Source organism: Macrobrachium rosenbergii, chromosome 29 (assembly GCF_040412425.1).
Source record: "Macrobrachium rosenbergii isolate ZJJX-2024 chromosome 29, ASM4041242v1, whole genome shotgun sequence".
NCBI classification, from domain to species: Eukaryota; Metazoa; Arthropoda; class Malacostraca; order Decapoda; family Palaemonidae; genus Macrobrachium; species Macrobrachium rosenbergii.
In genome coordinates this window covers 17,084,689-17,101,448 of record NC_089769.1, presented here as the reverse complement: position 1 = coordinate 17,101,448, position 16,760 = coordinate 17,084,689, and the positions used below count along the sequence as shown (strand labels likewise).

The following is a 16,760-nucleotide window of genomic DNA, read 5'->3' as shown; positions in this document are numbered from 1 at the left end:
AGAGAGAGAGAGAGAGAGAGAGATTAAAGAGAGAGAGAGAGAGAGAGAGAGAGAGAGAGAGGGGGGATTGCTCACCCAAGTCTACCAACACTTTCGGGTAAGTCTGCTATTTTTGGTTATAAATGTAATAAGCTTAAAAATAAAGTGGAAATTCAATTAAGTCATTTAAAAAGATATGACTGATAGAACACATATGAACTGGTCAAAGTAAAAGAGTACAAAAGATAAAATCCAAGTTAAGGGGAAACAAGAAAAGTTTAAGCATGTCAAATCCTAGGATTAAACTATAAGTGGGAAAAGCTCCCATCTGACATTAAAGCATTTTGTTTATCAGTTATAGGTTGTCATAGGATGGCAGCCATAATAATTCTGGCCTCTTTAAAAAATTAACTTACAGTATTACAAACATTTCCTAATGCACCAAGGTTATTCTTGTCACTGATCCTATAGTAAGTTACAAAAAGCTGTGCTGAAAGAAAAACTATACAAATAAATAAAGCAATGATACTTACTGCAAAAGCACACTGGATACCAGCATGTATAGTTTCCACATATATATAATCGACGAGGCAGTCATTTACCACTAGAGGACGGATGGGTCGAAGAGGATCGATGTCTGTTAAATTTGTCGCATACACCGCACGACAACCAATACCATTGACCTGCAAATGATAATTTTTGCCTTGCAGTGGTAACAGGAAACTGGTAACAGCAAGCTTTATAGCCAACAATTGTGTGCACCCAAAACACTGGCAGACGTGATGGTAAAATAAAAACTGGTAAATATAATTACAAGGCATCCTGTTAACCCTTTTGGTAAGTTTTATGGAATGAAAGTGATAGTAACAAATTAAAGCCAATTACACCTCTGCAAAGTTAAAGTTGTTTTAAATTTAGAAATAAGGAGAATCATTAGTAGTAATATCTTGTCTGAGAACTGGAAGCACTTGTTCAAACAATGGTGACTTAAGTCACCTATCATAATCTAACCCCCTGTTGAGAAAGCATGGAAGCCTAAAAAAAATTCTGCAATATTTTTTCAACATTTCCAATTTGATGAACAATTATTAATCTCTATTTTTAGGATGAATTAAAAGTACAAAATATGCTTAATACCTTGTGGCACAAATTATGGTAGCATTTGTTTCTGAAAAACTATACAAATAATAAATCAAAATGATTTGAATGCATATATGCCAGAAAAAATTTACAACTTAAAAAATTCCTGTTGCAAAAAAATTAACTATGCATGTGCAAGAATACTTTCAACACTTACCTCCCACCAAGAGGCACTTCCAGTACCAAAATTGAGCCAATCCCTACTGTTGTCCAAGGCACCTACATTGAGGTAAAAACAAATAACAAAAATATTCCATCCCAGCCATAGCAGCAACCAGGCAACATACTGTAAAAGGGAAATTTATAAAAATTAAAAAATGCTACTTTTCAAAAGAAATGACATCTCAGTTAAAATTACTTTATTCATGTCAACTGTTTTATTAGTTCCCCTGAAAACTTCATATGATTCAACATTATCATTACAAAGTTAAACCTCATGTATAACTGATGAGTTCCTAAATGAAAAGAGTCCAATCAATTCCTCCCAATATTTTTTTTGTATATACAATACAAAATTCACTATATGGATCCAACAAAGACTCATCATTAACACCTACAAGAACCAAAATGTCCACCAAAACCTTGTTCCAATTTCCAAAGTACTAATCATGCTATACAGATGAATAACAGGAGAAGACATGAACTAACAACAATGTCTCCATTCATGATAAAAAAATTTGGAAACCAATATTACTACCGGAAAAATGTATAAAAACGAAACAAACTAATCACAAGATCCTGTATCAAAAAATGAGTTTACAACAAAGTAATGAAAACAGAAAAGAGATAAAAAAAAAAGTACAGTAAGTCCAATATAGTGCAAGAAACAATACATGAGGTTGGAAATTACTTTAATCGCCTGCATTACTTTACAGCATTCATGGCTGACTACAGAACATGTGACAAAATAATAGGGTGTAAAGGTATTAAATGAAGGGAAACCAATACCGAAATAAAGTATTAATTCTCTTAATTAAAAGATTACACTGTACAATGAGTAAACTTGACATTTTTATGATAAAATAAAGTTTTATATATACTTACCAAGTAATTACATTGTATACTTTCTATTAACCAGCAGCTAAAAATGTTTAAATTTGCAGGTTGCGCTATTTTGTTTGGCTAGGTGACTGACCCTCCCCACTTTTGGGGTAAGAGAGGAAAACTAGCAAAAGTATTCAATTTGTTTGTGCCATAATGTTCATGTGAGGAGGAGGAGGGAGGGCTCCAATCATGTAATTACTTGTTCCGTAAGTTATATATAAAACTTTATTTTATCATAAAAATGTCATTTTTATATAAGTAACTAAATGCGACGCGATCCGACGAAAGAAATATGGGCCCCAAAATGGTAAATAATCATAATTTGTTTTTTGATGTTCAATAATAATGCCAACATTGACAGGAGATGGGATGATTTTCGACGAACATGTTCTACCCCAAAATAGTAATGGTGATGAATTTGAGAATATAAAAGGACATAAAAGCATCAATTTTATAAAAATGCCTGCTGCTGATTGTTTCACAGGAGGTGGGATGCATGAACAAATTACCCAAAACAGTAATGGTAATGAATTTGCTGAAAGGATTGCTAGCATTAAAACTGCCTCTGATTGGCTGCAGGAAGTCTCCTCTATTGGAGTATAGTGGCGTGGCGGTATAGCTGAGACTTGCCTACTATATTAGTGGACACCTTGTAGCAAGGATGACTCAAACTGCTGACAAAGGTAATAATGTTGCCCCTGCCCAGGGTGCAGTGCAGAAAAAACGACAATGAAATAAATGTCACCTGAGTACCATAAAAAGTTAAAAACCATTGCCCAACTACAAAGCACAGGAGGGCACTCTGGTACACTGTACCCCCAGGCTCCCTTGAAAAACTCAACAACCTCAAATCAAGACAAAGAAAGGAAGGAAGGATTGCTTCCTGCGCTTCTTCCCCCAACACCACGCCAGCCACCGAAAATGGACCCAAGTACTGCAATTATCGTAAACTGTTTCAATTTCCTTCAAATAATGTGCTGCAAAGACCAACTTACATTTCCAAAAAGTTGCTTGCAATATCGAGGAGAGAGACAAATTACACTTGTATGCCAATGAAGTGGCTACAGCTCTAATTTCATTAGCTCTCATTTTACACAATGGAAAAACCTCATCTTCAACAGAAGAATGGGTTTCGGGATGAGGTCTCTAAAGAAGAATGCCAGGGCATTCTTTGAAAGTAGCCGAGAAGGATTCTTAACAGAACACCATAAGGTGTTGGAAGGACCATGAATCTTCTTTGTTCTGTGAAGATAAAACCTTACAGCTCTCACAAGAGACAATGCTCTCTCTTCCTCATTTGGGCCTACAATCTCAGACAGCTTTTTCCTGCAAAGGAACGAGGCTACGGATTGGAACTGGACTCGTTCTTGGACAGAAATCCCAAAGAGAAGGAACAGACAGCATTCCCTTGGGAAAAACCCACTCTTTTTCTATTGCATGGACCTCACTGGTTCATTTTGCAATCACTAAAGCGACTAAAAAGAGGGTCTTTCTAGTTGGATCTCTCAGGGAAATCAAATGCATAGGCTCAAATCAGGGTCCAGACAACCATTTAAGGACCACATCCAGGTTTCATGGCACTACTGCTACCTCTTTCTGTCTCATGGTGTCCAATGATCTAATTAGATCAGATAAATCCTGATTAAAGGAAAGGTCCACTCCCCTGTGACTGAAGACAGAGCTTAACATGGCCCAATAACTCTTGATCGTCGAGGATGAAATGTTCCTGTTGGTCTTAAGATATAGTAGAAAGTCTGTTATTTCAGCTATAGATGTCTGAGAAGATGTTATTCTGCACTTTCTGCACCACTCTAAAAATTGCCCACTTAGCCTGATATACTCTATCAGAGGACTGTCACCTGCATCTGGCAACAGCTTGCGAGGCCAATCTTGAAAACCCCTTCTTTCTAAGAAGTTTCCTGATAATCTGTATCCTGTCAGGGCCAGAGTAAACAACCCCTGATGAAAATGCCAGAAGTGGGGTTGTTTTAGCAGATGGAGGTCTTTGAGGTAGCAGCCTCGGAAAGTCTGTAAGGAGGTCGAGAAGACCCGGGTACCATTCCTTTGTTGGCCAAAAGGGGACCACTAGGATCACTGACAGAAGTTTTGGTGAGTCTGGAATTTGTTGATCACCTGTCTTATCATGCATTTTTAAAATATAATAAATTAAATTAAAAATACTTTGACGCTGGAATGGGACAAAAGCATGAAAATGACTGACTTTGACCAGTACTGAAGCATGGCATCAGTTGCCCATGCTAAAGGATCTGGAACTGGTGAGCAAAAAAGGGGGAGACAATGGTTTCTGGAAGTCACAAACAGGTCTATAACCGTAGTCCCCAACAACTTCCAAAGATCCAAGCAAACTTGTGGATCCAGAGTCCACTCCATGGGTAACACCTGTTTCTGGTGACTTAGCTTGTCTGCCAGAATGCTGAGCATCCCTTGAATGAAGTGCATAAGAAGCTTGACTTGAAATTGCTCTGCCCAAAGCAGAATTATGTGCCAATATCTTTGTTCCAGAAACCAGGTCCCTGAAATTTCCTTGTCTCCCAACATAGCTCCCCAACCTACGTTCGATGTGTCTGAGAAGTAGTCTAGGTTGGAGTTCAATGGAAGGAGAGATTTCCCTTGCAACAACCTTCCTTCTATGCCCTGCCAATGCAGATCCTCTTTTATCTCTGGAGTAACTCGGAACACAAAAGAGTCTGGGTATTTTTTCCTGTTCCAGCTGATTCTTAAGAAGAACTGGAATGGTCTCATATGAAGTTTGCCCAATAGTATGAATTGTTCTATAGAAGATAATGCCCTGAGAAGACTCATCCATTCGTTGGCAGAGCATTGGTCCAGAAGAAGAAATCTGTGCACTATCTTGTGGCAAGACTCTATTCTCTTCAGTGAGGGAAAAACCTGAAAACTCTGAGTCTATTATCATCCCTAAATAAAGAATCTGTTATGATGGAATCAACTGAGACTTCTAAACATTGATCGTCAATCCCAGTTTCTGGGCTAGGAGAGTCTTTTGAAGGTCCTCTGAACATTTCTCTTTTGATTTGGGCCTGAAGTAGCTAATCGTCCAAGTAAAGGGAGATCTTGTTCCTGTAACATGGAGCCATTTCGCTAAGGGAGCGAGCACTCTCATAAACACTTGAGGCGCCGTTGATAACCCGAAACATAGAGCACAGAACTGGAACACCTTGTTCCCAAACATGAATCTCAGAAACTTCCTCAATTCCCGATGTATTGGGACATGGAAGTATGCATCCTGCATGTCTATTGATGTCATCCAGTCTCCCTGGTGAATGGAGACGGTTTGATGTGTCTCCATCATGAACTCTGTCTTCTGAATGAAGACATTCAATGTGCTGACGTCCAGGACAGGCCTCCAGCCCACTGAAGCTTTGGGCACCACAAAAAGGTGATTGCAGAACCCCGTGGAGCCCACATTCTCTGCTAATTCTATCGTCCCCTTCTTGAGAAGGGACAACACTTCTTCTGAGAAGACCAAAGACTTCTTCGAGCCTTTGGAGTAAGCTGACAATGTTATTGGAGAGCTGCTTAAAGGTGGCTTTTCTTTAAAGGGGATAAAATAGTCTTGCCTCAGAATGCTGACAATCCAGGGTCTGCCCCACTCTCTCCACTTCTCCCAGAGGAGAAGGAGCCTGGCTCCTACAGAAGTTCGGAGGATGAAATTCTCACTCACAAGAGGCAGAACAGGATGAGGATCTCTTAATGGGTCTGGAGATGAATCTGCTGGGAGAACAGGATCTAGAAAGGGAGCCTTGTCTGCTGCCATGAAAGGGCCAAGTCTGCAGCGGGGAGACTGTCCTGGAGGCATGAGCAGGAACCTCCTTAGGTCGCCTAGAGGATTGGGCAGGAAGATCTTGCATATTCTTCTTCTGAAGATCTGAAGAAATCTCCAGAACTGTAGCCTGCGGGAACAGGTGATGATCATGATTCAGCGGGGAAAACAGAAGGCCTGACTTCTGGGAGGGAGTCACTTCCCTAGAGGTGTAGGAACACCACAGTTCTCTCTTCTTTAAACTCCCAATGTGTACAGGAAACTAGTTCCTGGGAACCATCCCTGATCCCTTTATCGATTCACGAGGGGACCCCCAGCAAGTTGGAGGCACATCTTCAGGAATAGTAGAGCAGTCCTCAATCTTATGGGCTAGAGAACCCACTGCCTAATCAAGAAAACTCAACACTTTGAACACCTTAAACAAGTTTTTAAGGTGTGAGAGCTCCATCGAACTGAACATGATCTTCGCTGAAGCAAAGGCAGATCAAGAGGAATCGATCAACCTGGGAAAGTCCCCCTGGGAGGAGGCAGAAACTCCCAGAGAAGGAGCTTCCCCTGTGGCATAAGAGAACTGTTTCCTCTCAGACAAGCTAGAAGGGGGAAGCTGAAAATGGCTTGTCGACCACAGCAGAAAGAAGACACTTGCTTCCACTGCTGTGAATATAATATGCCTCTACATCTGGAACCATGTTTTGAAGAATATCACACTCTTAGAAATTTGTAAAAGTGATAGAGAAAAAAGAAAATGTAGTTTGTAAGTTGTATTACTGAATGAAAAGTAAAATAAATTTGTTTCTAATTTCAATTTTGTAAGAGAAATTTATATAAAAAATTGTTCGTATTAGTGGAAAAAAATGAGTGTATTAGGGGACCTATAAGGGAAGGTATGGAGAGTCTCAAAAAAAAAAAAAAAAAAAAAAAAAAAAAAACCAAAAGGATTATGTCTCAACAGCCAGTTGGGGATCGCCCCTAATGCAAACTTACAGTTTTGGATCTTTAAATGTGGATTGTGTGCCTTTTAAATGCTATTTTCTTTCTTTTGGGACAATTTGGCACTGATTAAGCCAAGAAAATAATTTTCAGTTTTTTTGTAACCTGAGGGAGTAAATCTTGTTTACAAGAAGCCTATGTAACCTCTTACGGGTTAAAAGCATTCATAACACCTATCTTAAGTTAGTACTAGTTAAAAGCAATATTTTACAAACTGACAGAACAGCTAGGCCACATACACCAATACCTAATGACCTGTCTGCTACTTTACCTATAGCAGCTCAATAAGACAGTGATAAATAGACTTTCAAGGTACAAAACACTATCAATGACATGCGATTATGTCAGACTCCGCAGAAATGGATCTACTTGAGTAACCAATGAAAAGGTCCATTCAATGACAGTGCAACTGATAGGGCTTCCTTGCAAACAGGAGTATGTAAGGTATCGCAAGATTCCTGACACATCAGTGGCAAGTCATACTAACTAAACCAGAACTACAGATCATGGGGAGGTGCTCACCCCAAACAGATAGGGTAACTATAAACCACAACTCACAAAGCAGGAACCTGTTTACTTTGTGGTTGTGAGCACCGTACACACACATTCTCCAAATCCACAAGAGAACATTACAGAAAACTCTGCTTTGTAATTTTTGTAACTTTGTAGATATACCCAACTACCTTGACAAACTTTTCAACTCAAAACAATATGATATATGATTTAGTAAAGTAAAATGTTCCAAAACTGTGGGGCAGTATTGACAAATATGTATCTCATCTCACAGATTCAGAGCCACTTTTATCTGACCATAAACAATAAATAGATCCCCTTGCCTTTTATACAGAATAGTACTAAAATGAAGAGCCAAATTTTCTCTCCAGCTCCTTATAAGAATAACTTTCCAAGTTCTTACAGTGCTGTGTGTGCAGTGCTAAAGGTTCTTGCAGCAGTGCCTTGGCTCCTATTTGCATTGCCTTCTTTATTCTATTTTCATCTAGTTCCTCAGCTGTCCATCCCACCTAAATATCCATCTGTTTCAATTTTTCCCCTTCCTTAAAAACACAAACTTATAGTAATCTCAACTTTAAGAGAATTTTGCACATGCATAAAAACACCACTGTGAAATACAGTGAAAAGATTAAATATCAAGGCTAACTTACATATAATGTAAAAAATATAAAATGTAGTGCTAAACACTTTTCCTTAGATAATGTAAATGAGCAGCAACAAACTCGTCTCTTTGAATTTTATGAGGACCATTAACTTTGAATCTAGAATAAAAGTATCCTTAAAAAATTTACAATAAAAATATAATCAATACAAAACATACAGTGCCACTCTGCAATTATGAAAATCAAAATAAAAATATGGTACATAAATACTTACAATTATTATATATTTGGTTCTGTACTGAAAAGCACCAAAGAAACCAAATATGACAAATATGAAGTTAAAGAAATTGGCAATAATGGGCAGCCACATGTATCCCAAAAAGTCAAAGACTTGTCGTTCTGCTGTCGATACCTGAAAATAAGGAAAGTGTTAGATTAATCTATAACACTGATAAATCAAATAATTTTCATATGAATTATACAAACGATAAGTCGGATGGTGGAACATGGACACTAAAAACAGCATGCAACTTGCGCCTTGAGAAAACTTTTCAATGGGCATTGAGAAAACTTTTCACTATGATTATTCTTTAAGAAAGAAAAACCCAATGCAATCACCATGGAAATGCTTGAACTTATTTAGCCTTGTAGAAGTGAAGAGTTTTGATCTAGAAATCTGCTTACAAAAAAAATAAAAGTATTACCCATTATCTGTTTTCAGCCTATTAGGTAGGACAGCTCAATGAATACTCCTTGGAACTTAGTGACTTTAATTCAGGGATAAGAATGTGTGCCAGAAAACTGACTCAGTAGGCTACTGGGCCTAACTTTGCAAGATTCAAATTAAGATTGCTGATAAATACCTTTTTCTGATTCATCTTCTATAAATAATATGGACAGAAATACTTCAAAATGAAAGACTTGGCCTTAGAACACATCTTGAAACTCAGAATTTGCATACAATACCTCCTTTCCTTTTTACGGGAATGCAATTGTTAAAACTTGTAGAATACCTTTAACTCGCCTTTCCATCATCTTTTAAATAATTGGTTTATACTGTTTGACCAATTACTGCATTTTATATATATATATATATATATATATATATATATATATATATATATATATATATATATATTATAGATGTTATGCATTATAATACGTTCATATATGAAAAAATATCATAGTTACTCACAAACAGCAAATTGTTTACAAGTAAGGAAACTGAAAAGTTTGTTTCGTTTCGTAAAACGCAATGCAGTATTAGTTTCCGGTTTACCAAAATTCTGTGCCATTTAACGCACAAAAATATACGTGCATATATTTCTACTCCATTCCCTTCATCTATTTCTGATAATACGTAAACATGTACGAGTATATGCAGTGTGAGCAGTACTGTACAACCTAAGTATGATAAAAAAACTTCGTTGTCTTTATTTACCTATTAATGTACAGTTTCTCATCAAATTAAAAAAAATAGTATATTCTGAATAATTATAAAATAAAGACCAAAGTCTGCATTTTGATATTTATGCGTCAGAGGGGAAGCTACTTTTTTCATTAATACCGCTTTGATTCTAAGTTCATTGCCGCTGGACACCAACAAGCTTTATCTCTCTTGCTTATCTTTATGAGCATTCATATTACTGGGTAAATCTGGATGAAAAAAACTGATCGGTACCGTGAACTTTTTTTTTTTATGTTATTAACCAGTACGTTTTACATGTACACGCATGCGTGGGTGTTTCAATATACCCCTTACATACAATTTTATGCAGAAGTAAATGCAGCGTAACCTCATTGCCACCGGACGCTAGCAATTTTTTTTTTTACCAGTCATCTTAAATACGCTTCGATGGCGATCTTACAACTAGCTGAGGGGAAGGGGGCGGGAGCGCGAATGTAATAGGTCAGCATGGCGAAAACAATTGATTGAAGGCTGAAGGTCGGTCAAAATGTTGTGCGTGGCTAGCATACAAGGTGAGGGTTAAAGGCTACTTCATAACTGTAATGGTATCCGGGAAGTGGGGTCGAGTGAACACCCCCTTCCCCCACCAAACGTGCGCGCGCGCCCACACACACACAAACCCCTCTCTTTCCTACCCGACCCCCACCCTCCATCATTCCGGCCAAAACCCTATCCCCAACTTTTCCCATGGCGAGGGTATAGCCGGTACGACTTGGTAAACCACGCTTGTCCTACACCGGGACGTACTCCGCGTCCACGTTAGTCCTTGAAAAAAAAAAGAGAAAGAAAAGAGCGCTACATGTGTTATGGCGGTTCTCCTGAATGGGGGTTTGTGATGCAGGCGTTGTCATGGTAACTACTGTTATGCGAGAGGTTTTTTCTTTGACATCGAGTCGATATTATAAGGTATAATTAGTTCTGAAGCTTGTATTTTAAGGCAGTTTTCAAATACGACAAATACAGACGACCTTTCCGGCCGTTTAAAGTGTTGCAATTTATAATTGACGGGAAAATAAAACTTCTTTCATCAACTTGCCAATTCTACGTAGGTTTCAAATGGTCAATTATTCCAGTTTAATTCTCCCACCTTCTATTTCCAGTCTCTCATTACTTTAGACATGTATATCAGATCTGTAACCGGAAATTCGAAACCTGAATTGTGGTTCCCACGGACTAACGTTGGAAGAGATCAATAAAGGAACTGGATTATTAAGTAGAGCGAGAGAAAGTGAATCGGTCTTTCCTAGCGGAAAAGCAGTTGTTCATTTTTTTTTGATTAGATGAAATCATATTATATTTTTTGCAATTAGATGTTATATATATATATATATATATATATATATATATATATATATATATATATATATATATATATATATATATATATATATATATATAGTTTCTTTTGATATCAAAGGAGTCCAGACAATGGTTGCTATACCACATTCATATAACTTTGACTGCTAAACTGTGGATTAACCACGTGCAGCGGAGCTTCCCTTCTGGGACTATAAGTCCCTCTCCCATTTCGCCATTTATAAGCCTTCATCTTGCACACACTCTCACGCTTTCTTTTATTACGGCCCTCACTTTTCAATAACCCATGCACCCCGCTCTTTCAAGCCTGCCATACATTTTCACTAGTGCGAATCTTTTAACCACTTCCACATATTTCCACATTTTCAACCTCTTCAGTCTTATTATGCCAAACACTAAGCAAACCATTCACATCAACAGCTTCGACCATTTTTTTTTTATTTGCATTCAACATATGCACTTAGCAAACCCTTCACATACTCCACCATTGACTCCCAAAGACTTCTAAGCCTTTACTCGCTCGTTTTATCATCTTACATTTACTCCCAAATACCTTTAAGATATTATGGCATCCTTTCTTCAACCATCCATATTATCAATCATTGCTCTGTCTTCCAAGTTTCCACTAATCAAGCCCTTACTCTGACTTACATTTACTCTCAACCGTCCGCAAACATCACCATGCCACACTCCACCCACGACCCATTCTCTTATCAACATCCCTCGTCTGTCCTACGACCAGACATGAGCCAATCCCATATGATACAGTCATACCCTTACAAATTATCTGTAAGTTAACAGTACTAAATTCCTCTTCTTCTTGAAGACTGGATGACTTGTCTGCGTCTCTGGTCACTTTGTTCATCCAACAATCAAATCGAAACAAGACTAACCTACGAAGCGAGAAAACACGACCCTACCCATTGCAGTGAGACCATACTTCCCAAGAGCATCTATGGAGCATACTTCCAAATTATGTGTAACTGACAAAGGTCTCAAGCAATATGAAACCAAACAGTCTTAAGAACGAGTTAACAAGCAATCAGATTACAGAGATCTCACAACGCTCAGGCATTCAAGTTTTCTTCCTTATTACTTGATGCGATCGTAAATGTACACACGTTAGCGTGCATCAAAACACATAATACATATATATATACAAATATATATATATATATATATATATATATATATATATATATATATATATATATATATATATATATATATATATTTCTGAGAATTAAAAATTTCCAGTGGCTCCATGCCTTATCTGGAAAAATTTAAAAGATACATGTACAGTATTTAACTGAATAGGTAATGTACATTACCTACATTAAGTGCATATGTGTCTTCAATTACCAAACAGTCCGAGGGTAGCATCTCTCTTCCCGATTCCCTTTGTTTCTGCCATATAGTGTATCCATCGATAATCGAAGGTATTATTCACAGGGAACAATCCCAGCAGGCAGCTTGTACATCGAGCGGGGATTCGAGAGTCGACACCACATCGCAGTAGTGAACGGATCTCCAGTCAAATACAAAACAATGTGTATCGCGTCCACTACCACTGCATTTTCAAAGCTCACACACGTTAAGAAAATAAATGATCAAGGGTTTTTCCTAAGTAGGTTAAGGATTATGTTATGGAGGCCCTAAAGTTTTTCATTTTAGTAACCCAGGTCGGTTATCTCTCTCTCTCTCCACCCCTCCCCCCCCTTCAACTATAAGCGATCGACAGTTAACCATCGAACTTAGGTTGTACCTCTTCGCCAAGGGATCGAACCCAGGACTCATAAATGACGAACCGGAATTTCTATCAACAAACGATGAGAGCGAGGGAGACAGAGAGCGAGAGAGTTCAAATTGCCGTTTTAGTAGAGATCAGTATTAGAGAAAAATTGTTTAACCAGCCTACCAAGTTTAAATTATTTTACTAAATAAATCCACACAGACTTTCTAGTCTGAAACTGGTTAAAAGGTGCCTATGCAATGTTCAACATATTTACTTTTCACAAAAGGAATGCTGTTTCCGGCTGAAGGTAAAAGATACATCTTAACAGTACGTTTAGTAAAATAAATATTTCTCATGTTCGAGTTCATATAACGCTGCTTTAACATATATTTGTGACTTACACTGTGCCCCAATGTTAAATTATTCGCTACTTGCGCACAATTTGGTGGGAGGATGCTAGACTGAGCCTGGAAATATATTCGTGTGACGTCACAAGAATGGCGGTCACGTACCGAAACGGGAGTAAAAAAAACTGTTGAAATAATTTCTTCAATTAGTTACTTGAAAAAATACATCGAAAATTAAACGCCTTCCACACACAAACACACATACACTGCCACAATATTAAATTACCCAGGCTCCCCTCCTCTGACCATAAATAATACGTGAGTGGGAGAAGGATGAGGTGAGGGGATATACGTTTCCCCCCGACAAGGGTCTTTTAATTCCCGCCAAATCCTTTCCACTGAAACGATAAACAGATATCTTTACAGACAGGCTGGCGGTTTGAATTTCTGCCTATCTCATTTACTTTGCGACTAATAATAAACAGACATGAGAGAGAGAGAGAGAGAGAGAGAGAGAGAGAGAGAGAGAGAGAGAGAGAGAGAGAGAGAGAGAGAGAGAATCTAAAAATAAAGAACAAATAAGCTGCAGCACCTCAGTTTCCTGAAAGCCAGGCCGCAAAAATTTCTCTGCTCTAGCGCGTACGACCGCGTGCGTGCTTGTGTATTCCTATAACCCAAGTCCATTGTCCCCTTCTCCCTCTCTCTCTCTCTCTCACACATACATACATACATACATACATACATACATACATAAAAGAAAAGCAATACATTCTCCCAATAAGCAAACCATCTATAGATGCTACAAAGGCGCCAAGTTCAGGAAATCGAAGATGGACATTTCATGGTGCGAAAACACGACCCACACCTTGGTAAACAACCTCGAGTCACGTGTCAAGTTGTCAAGTTGTCTGGGCTTAGTCGGAACCATTTCAAAAATTCCAGTACAGAGAGAGAGAGAGAGAGAGAGAGAGAGAGAGAGAGAGAGAGAGAGAGAGAGAGAGTTTGTTAAATAACATGTTTTCCAGATTAACGGATTCTAAAACTGGCGACCTCTACAGTTCGTGGCCTCAAAACAGCACCCGCGAATGTGACCACAAGTGTACAGAATTTATGTTTTTCCACCATTCGCCAAGTACAATGCAAACTGTACAGCAGTTCAACTGCTCTACATAGTGAAAAGACCCAGACTGAACAACCGACATTTATTTCTTACTTCAAACCAACCAATTAGAACATCTGTCGCCATGTTGGTTAGTCCTTCATCTTTAAGCAATATTTACCAAATACAAAATACGTACGTACGAAAAAGAACAACCGACTTGACGGCGTTAACTTTGTATATACTGTACAAAAGCTCTTTCATTGCTTGGCAACATATGGCCAAGCGCCGAGGTTAATGACATACGACTAATTGCTGGTAACACATTGCCATCATTTTAACCACTGTTATTAAATGTATTATTTTGGGAAAAATAGTGTTATTAAATGTATTATTTTGGGAAAAATAGTCCGTCACTTTAATTGGGACGGTATTATAAACTACTTGGAGCACAGCTATCGATAATACTGTCAGAGAAACTGTCTGAAGATTCAACATTAAAGAAAATTAAAGACAAAGCTTTTGAGCGAGAGAGAGAGAGAGAGAGAGAGAGAGAGAGAGAGAGAGAGAGAGAGAGAGATACTCCTACACCAATATTGATGTTTAAAGATATGAATCCTGCATTACTATATCTTGGAAAGCAAAGCATGAAGACGACGAGAGCTAGTACGAAAATTACAATACAAAGGATTCTCTCTCTCTCTCTCTCTCTCATACGAACACATCCAGTGACCACACAAATATAAACTAAATCACCCCCCTAGCCGTAACATCATGCAACAAACACTCATTCTGTCTCACAGCCAATCACATCCTTTACTATTCAAGTACGTCCTTGTACAGTATACTGTCACCGCACACCCACTATCTTCAATATATATAAGGCGAGAGAGTATGAGCGTCAAGCGCAGTCCCAACAACAGTGTGTTCTTGTCAACATTTGTTATTAAGGAATTAGAGCGAGAGAACCCAGACGCTGCACCTGCCAAGGAGAGGAAAGGTTGTTAGGATGGAGGTGGGGATAGGTGGAGGGGATAAAGCCAGAGAAAGAGCAAGCTTGGAGGGGGAGGGGTTGCGTATGGCAGATTAAATGTTGCAAGTAAAAGCAACAGAGTGTTGTCAAGTACAGTTCGAAGAGTTAAACAAAACCAGGACAGTGCTGCATAAAAATGTAGGTGACAGCAAAAGCAGGTGCAGTAAGGCTAGACAAACAAAGCTTTCCACTTTAGAAAACAGTGTACAGTAGTAGTAAAAAAACACACACACTTTTATTAAAGATATCAGTGTTACAGCAAAAGCAGTAAATAAATGTAATATGTCCAATAAAAAGCAGCATTAAGTTACACTGAAAGAGGGCAGCTCGGCACTAAAAGCAGAGCAGTGCTGTAATAAAAATAACACACTGTTTTACTACTGAAGACATCAAAGTGTTACAGCAAGAGTACTAAATAAATACAGTATGATTTTGAATAGGAAGCAGCACTGAGTTACACTGAAAGAGGACAGTGCTGCACTAAAAGCAGCGTAGTGCTGTAATAAAAGCATGTGTTGCACAAAAAAATTCAAGGACAAACATAGCTACCTCGAGTGGATGTTGGCAGCTAGAGATACTGTAACAACCACATTTCTACAGATGGAGCTAGATTAAACGAGAGAGAGAGAGAGAGAGAGAGAGAGAGAGAGAGAGAGAGAGAGAGAGAGAGAGAGAGAGAGAGAGAGAGAGAGAGAGAGAAAAGCATATGCATATACTGTATTATGTAGGCTACATAATTTACATTATTCACACGCAATATCTTTGCACGTTTTTTTTTTATAGAAAATACCGTCCTTTAAGGAGATTACTTCTGGTGTAACCCTCCTGCCCTAAGCACTGACTTTGGGATGAAGTTTCCACTGATGGTATTTGATCTTATGTGAAAGGATGTTTGGTACTTTACTGGATAACTATTCCAAGTGCTTACCAGACAATGGTGCCTAGCTTCAGAGGCTAGACGACCAGCAATGTAAAAATCATGAGTAATCCATTACAATTTTTCATGCTACAACAAACAAGGTTGTCCTACCGTGACGATTAACTTTATACACACCCATCATAGAAATACACTGCTAAAAGAGATCTCATTTTACAATCATGAAAATGCATTAGTATTTTTCGTTACGTTTTTATTGCACAATAGCTAGCACTAATAAAATCTTCAATCTATCACTACAAGGCCAACATATCAGTTTTGCATGGTGTAAAAATGTATACATCTCTAATGCTGTCATTCAGTTTTGGAAAATATCTTTTGTACAGCTGAGAGCAAATATTTTTGTTTGTAATTAACTTCAATTCACCACTTTAAAAATACTACAATAAATTTGAAGAATTCAGCTTTAAAATAGCACTAAAAGAGCCGTGACTAAGAGATTGTTCTTTTGTCAGTTTTGATTTGCAGTTAACTTAGGTTTTTATGTTCCTTTTTACTTTTATATTATTATATATTTTAATGTGTTGTCAATTATAACTGTTTTAATACTTTTACATCTAGTCAATCAGTATAGTTTTCTTACCGTTTCTCTATTTTTTATGTCATTCTATAGATAAGTGACCCTGATGCTGGGAACAGTCGTGTATTCCCGAAAGCTCGGCTGTGCCTCTGTTATATTCTAAGAAATAATAAAGTCTGCAATGTCACCACCTCCTCATATATATATATATATATATATATATATATATATATA

The 16,760-nt window shown here is 38.0% G+C and overlaps 1 protein-coding gene across 2 annotated transcripts in view; it reads right to left on the bottom strand.

The window, feature by feature from the left end:
• NKAIN (Sodium/potassium-transporting ATPase subunit beta-1-interacting protein) overlaps positions 1 to 16,760 on the bottom strand; it is a 67,360-nt gene that overhangs the window by 21,205 nt on the left and 29,395 nt on the right. For both annotated transcript variants that reach the window (XM_067131179.1, XM_067131178.1), the window contains exons 2-4: positions 8,345 to 8,482; positions 1,277 to 1,405; positions 513 to 662 (exon numbers count right to left, since the gene is read on the bottom strand). In XM_067131179.1, the coding sequence (XP_066987280.1) occupies positions 513 to 662; positions 1,277 to 1,405; positions 8,345 to 8,440 (375 nt within the window). In that variant the 5' untranslated portion in view covers positions 8,441 to 8,482. The remainder of the gene's footprint in view (positions 1 to 512; positions 663 to 1,276; positions 1,406 to 8,344; positions 8,483 to 16,760) is intronic.